General features: G+C 36.8%; 1 protein-coding gene across 1 annotated transcript; it reads right to left on the bottom strand.

Moving 5' to 3' along the window:
* Positions 1-369: 369 nt before the first annotated feature.
* LOC113071134 (G-protein coupled receptor 4) lies at positions 370-5,243 on the bottom strand. The gene is made up of 2 exons (XM_026244498.1): positions 4,351-5,243; positions 370-3,700 (listed from the first exon to the last, which is right to left on the bottom strand). Exon 2 carries the CDS (start codon positions 3,691-3,693, stop codon positions 2,680-2,682), a length of 1,014 nt encoding a protein of 337 aa, XP_026100283.1. The 5' UTR covers positions 3,694-3,700; positions 4,351-5,243; the 3' UTR covers positions 370-2,679.
* Between the last annotated feature and the right edge of the window lie 393 nt (positions 5,244-5,636).

Genomic DNA, 5,636 nt, shown 5'->3' with positions numbered 1-5,636 from the left:
ACGGATGTTTGCATTATGCATGGTAATGAGTGAGGTTTTGTCGTGTTCCTGTATTTTCTGTCAAGATAATAAGGATTTATGTATCTATTTTGTGTGTGCTACAGAAAGTCTGTGATATTTTTCTCTGAAGCATTAAAAGTCCAATGGGTATGAGCTGCTACTGGGACAGCAGCATGCATATAACAGTCTTGTTCAAAGAATTCTGATCTTCATATTTGTACTATAAACCTCTAGTGTTTTTGTAGATGCCATTTATTTCTTCTACATTGTACTGCAGTAAAGTTTCCGTCACAGCCTTTACTGTGTCAAAGCACAGAAGCAACTATAAAGAGTCAGAAAGAAGTATGAATTCACATTAAAACTCTCATGTTTTTTTTTTTCAGACATGAATGCATTTATTCTTTTAATACTCTGATCATATTAAGCTCAAAGAAAGTTACAAGATTTTTTTCTCTTACCCACAGAGAATAGCACGTAGGTTGCATGTTATAGTTGGTCGGCCTACACACTTCTATAAAATATGATCAAATGCAAGCTTCAATAGAAGGGAAACTTTGACAACTTTTGAAGATATAGACAAAAGACAGCACATTAACAGCATGGCTGGCATGAAAACACACATTGTTTGCTTTGAAATGCATTGCTTTTCAAAGGTGTTCAGATTTTTTGAGGAGACCGTGAGAGAAGCAACCAATGATATAACACTTTAATTATGATGCTGAACAGTTCCTGTAATGCTGAGGAATTTAATTAAAAGCATTTATGACCGGAATAATGTTGCTTCTGTAAAGCAAAGTGTGGTTCCTGTAGGAAGTGCAAAATGATTGTCTCTGCAAACAAAAATATCTTATAAGATAATGTGGGAAAAAAAATAAATAAATAAAAATAAATCCACTATACAGATTACACTGCTAAAACCTTTATAAAATTGAACAGTTAATAAACATTCCACCAGTTCAAACTTATGACTCAGAATATAAAATATAAAACAGACATAAACAAACTTTTCAACTCTTTGATGAAAAGTAATGGTGCGCAACGATCACAAATATAACAAAGTTTCTAAAGTTCACTCTATAAAGTTCTGAACTGTGACATTTTTAAATGTGGTCAATGGCATCCTCTGGAGTTAATGCATTTGTGGGAATTTATGGCCAAAACCAGTCCTTCATATAGTAGACTTTATCCTCAGTTCATTGCACTAAAAGAAAATAAAGATTTTTATGCCCTAACAATACACATCTGAATTAATCTGAGAGATGAGTATGTAGATAGAGTTGGCAAATGATGGAAATCAATATAAAATGTTATAATTGCAGAGTGTTTCCAATGGTCTCATGCAAGCTGCGACCCTTGGCAAGATATGTCTGTGTCTTGTCTTTGCAGTTGATGGCAGTGGGTGCAATTATTAATTCTGGCACAAAAATCTCACAGTGAGACATACTGCAGTTGGAGATCTAAATTCTGCCAACTTGATTTTTCCCAAAAAGACATTGCTTGAAAGCGACATGTTGGCATTTCCCATGGGAATGGAGCTTTCGGATACTGGTCACGAAATCAAATGGGAATTTATTTCACATGGTCAAACCTCAGCTTCCTGTGAACGTGAATCACTTGCTCATGTGGCCATGGTAATTTCTGAATCTGCATCAAGGAGGTCTTTAACACTAAGAGAAAGCTGTCTGTATGTCATGATACAAGTTGCTTGCAAGCATCATGCCATTTGGGTGACTAAAAAAAGTATTAATCATTGTTTCAACAGTGAAGATATAAGCAGGAAAAAGATTGTGTCTGGTGATGTGAAATTGTTTTGTTTAAAATATAAATCGGACACTAAATAATGTGTATTATTAAGACCATAATAAAATAGTGTAGAACCCCTTAATTCAGTTCCAGCAGTGTAGACATGGAAATGATTGACAGATAAATAAACTAAACTGAGATAAAATCTAAGATAAAATAAGATAAGATAATTGTATTCAGAAAGACAGGTCATATTTATACAGAAAACATCAGCCCGATGTATTCAGATGTTAAGTTATTGCCATTTATGGATAGGAAAGAAATATAATTGTAGGTTAGGTTGGTTATAGAAAGATGTTGATGCTGTCTGTATTTGTGTAGTTGTGGTCTCAGTTTCACACCCGGAATAGAATCAACACAGTGTAAATGTGTAAAAAAGGAGGAAGTAAGTGAAGTACTCTTGTTTGAGAGAAAAAAGTACTGAGAGTTGAAATAACATTAATAGTTATGAAGTGAAAAACATTTTAATGGGTGATGACAAATTTTGTCTGTTTTTTTTTTTTTATGTAAAGATTTTACACTATACCACCAAGTCTACTGCCAAAACCACAATGAAATAGAATTAATATGTTAGTTTTGTTTCAGCAGGTTAGCCATGGCATGACAGACAAATAAACTAAGATAATATAAAATAAAAATCATTCCAGCAGTGCAGACATGGAAATGATCAACAGACAGACAAAAAAGTCAGCAAGGCTAACTAAAATTATAGCAATGCCAAATTTCTTCTAATTAAAAATGATCAATGATGCTAAAACACCTGTCTTGAGATGATGGCATCACCATAGATCTAATTACGCCTTTTGTATTAGTTTGGCACAGTTTCTTAGCTCTTTGTCCAAAGTATATTTCAAATACATAACCAAGGGGAAATCTTCAGTCACAGTCTAGAGTGGAGCTTGTCGCTTTCTCTGTCCGATACGATCTGTTTCTCACTCTCCTCAGGCAGGGCAAGTACTTCCCAGCAGCAGCACGAAAGTCTCTGCGGAGAAAGATGTAAAACACAGGATCCAGCAAGCTGTTAAGGCTCAGAAAGCCTCGTCCTAACTGATAGGGCACAAACACTGCCTTCTCCCAAACGCACGGACTGCTGTGTATCAGCAGTCCTAGGTACTTCACACAGCCGATGAAATGATAGGGCCCCAGCACCGTGACAAATACGGCCACCAGAAGGGTGAGCAGACCCCTGATACTCCTCTTCTCCTCGGATAAAAGTGAGTTGATTGCCATCAGCGATCGGACGGTCTCTCTGTGGAGACCAACAATGAAGCTAAGGGGTATGATGAAGGACACAAGCAGAGTAATCAGCCTGTAGGTGATAAAACTGCCCTCTGAGGGATACTTCTCGATACAAAGAGTGTAATTTGCCTGCTTGGGAAAGAGCTTGTCGAACGCAATGGCAGGAGGCACCGCAATTAGAATCCAAATGCCAAGTGCTATCCAGCGAGAAAACTTCAAATTACGGATATGCTTGAACCTGAGAGGTCTGGCGATGGCCAGGTGACGTTCTAGAGCAATGATACACATGAAGAAGATGCCCGCGTAAATGCTAATGTAAAAAAACATACCCATGAACTGACAGCTCCGGGGTCCGAAGCGCCAGTAGTGTCCGTTTGCATAGTAGTCCATCCACAAAGGCAAAGTCAGAAGTTGAATTAGATCTGCGATCAGAAGGTTTATGACGTACACAGGTAGGACATTCTCTGACTGGATGAGTTTGTAGAGCCCAAAGAGTGCCAACAGGTTTAAAGGAGTGCCGATGATGAAGAAGATTCCATACAAGATGGGAAGGAAGATGCCGTCTTGACTAAAGTCGATTCCACAAGCATTTCCCACAATCGCTGGTGCACTCAAGATGTCCAGGGTGCTCACATTGAAGTGGTTCCTCATCTTTTGTCTATGACAGAGTGGTATTGTGTTGTTTATATGGTTTTAAATTCTATTCACAAAGCAAAACTACTGCCATTAATTTTTATATGAAGCACTGACTAAATATATGCACAATTATACTTGGGACATTAACATTTACAGGACAAGTAATTCAAAAGTCCGTTGTAGGGGGAATTCACTAAGAATGAATTGCAGCAATTTAGTTCCAAATTCACATGTGAAATCATTCAAATCAGGTAACAGCACGAATATGACCACAAACTTCAAATGCTTTTACCTAAAGCCACTACAAAGCCATTCAAGGTATACATTTTTACATCCGTCTATTATGTTACACACACACTAGTAAAAATTTGAAGTGGATCAAAAAAGTTGATCAAAGCTGTCCTAAGACAAGAACGCATTTTAAGACAACTTTGGTGACAGGTTTTGATATACATTATATATACTTTATATCAGTGGCTTAATTTCATTTATTGACTGACTATTTCAGCACATTTAGTGCCTATTTAAACTTCACTGCACTTGGTTCATAAAAAAAAACATTTTCAAAAGTGGCAAAACTCTTCAGTGAATTCACCCTTAAAAATGCTCTTTAGGCTAATAACCTAAATCCAAAGGATGAATATGAATAAATGAGAAATGTACTGTACTTACCTAATGTGTTCTGACTGCAAACTGACAACTCAAGTCACATAATTTCTTACAGGAACGTGACCTCATATGCAGGGAAAACATAAAAAAGGGGGGAGGGGCAGAAGAAGCATATTTTAGTGTAAATGAGCTTAGCACATGACTAACATCAACTAACGCAGAAGAGGAAATGTGTCAGGAGGATATGGTAACTGCAAGGCTTAGCCAACACCCAAATCACCCAATGTTTTTTTTTTTTTTTTTTTTTACCATGTTTTACCAGTAAATATGAACGGTTCTCTCCACCCGCAATTAACATGCGAATAAGTTTTAGTCTGCACTGGTATTTGAGAGCTGAGAGAGAAAATAAGAGACATGCATTGTGCATTGGATGAATCTATTCATGTGTCAAAAAATAATAATAAATCAAAGTCATGTACAGTGCTGGTGTCAGATAGTGAATTGCATCATCTTCATGGATGGCAGCTTGGCGTGAACATGGAGAGTGAAGGGTAGATTAAAGCTTGTAGCATGTTAAACCCTACATTAGACGTTCATAGTATTTTTTTCTTGCCATCCATTACTGGTCATGCTTGAGAGGAGAGATGATATACTAGAAAAACTAGGCATGAGGCATTGATGGTAACCTGCCTACCCTTGGAAACAGCATACATATTTCATACTCGCAGGCCAGGATGTATAAAACTGCTCAGCTTCTATCTGCTTTTGAAGGTTTTATCAGTCCCCAGTTGATCTAGAAGTCCAGGTAAAACTCTTCAAGCAGTTTGAAGTGGCATTTCTTAGGGGTGTTGGTGAGTCCAACCTGAGGGAGCTCCTCCAGCAGCCTCTATACACAGAAGGAGATGTTTGGCTCAGCCTTGGGAGTGGATGAATACATTGTACATTTATTGTACATTTCATATGATGATTTCATAAGGGGATCTTTGAATCCACAGGCCCTTTGGAAAGAAAGAATGGCATCACCTGGTAAAGATATTGGGTTCATAATGTCATGGATTCAATCTCTAAAGAACACACCAACAGATTATAATATTTACAGGTACTTTCAAACTTTGGACCCCCAAATAAGGCGATCTAATTTAAAGTTATATAATTGTCTTTTATATTTTTACTTTAAAGAGTCGGTGGAAATTATATATATAAAAAAAATACCCACTATAAATGGTTTAAGCATGAACCAGAAAAGCATTTTCCTTTAAAATCACATTTATCTTCATTTTAGAATCAAAGTGCTTTTCATAATAAATACTGTTCCAATGCAAAAATGTGTTATGATTATTGCACTGAAT

This window comes from Carassius auratus, unplaced genomic scaffold (genome assembly GCF_003368295.1).
Source record: "Carassius auratus strain Wakin unplaced genomic scaffold, ASM336829v1 scaf_tig00006042, whole genome shotgun sequence".
In the NCBI taxonomy this organism is placed as follows: Eukaryota; Metazoa; Chordata; class Actinopteri; order Cypriniformes; family Cyprinidae; genus Carassius; species Carassius auratus.
This window is presented reverse-complemented; position numbering and strand designations above follow the sequence as displayed.

What these genes read in the sequence shown, in the direction of transcription:
- LOC113071134 (XM_026244498.1), bottom strand. Translation starts at nt 3,693, where the DNA reads ATGAGGAACCACTTCAATGTGAGCACCCTGGACATCTTGAGTGCACCA.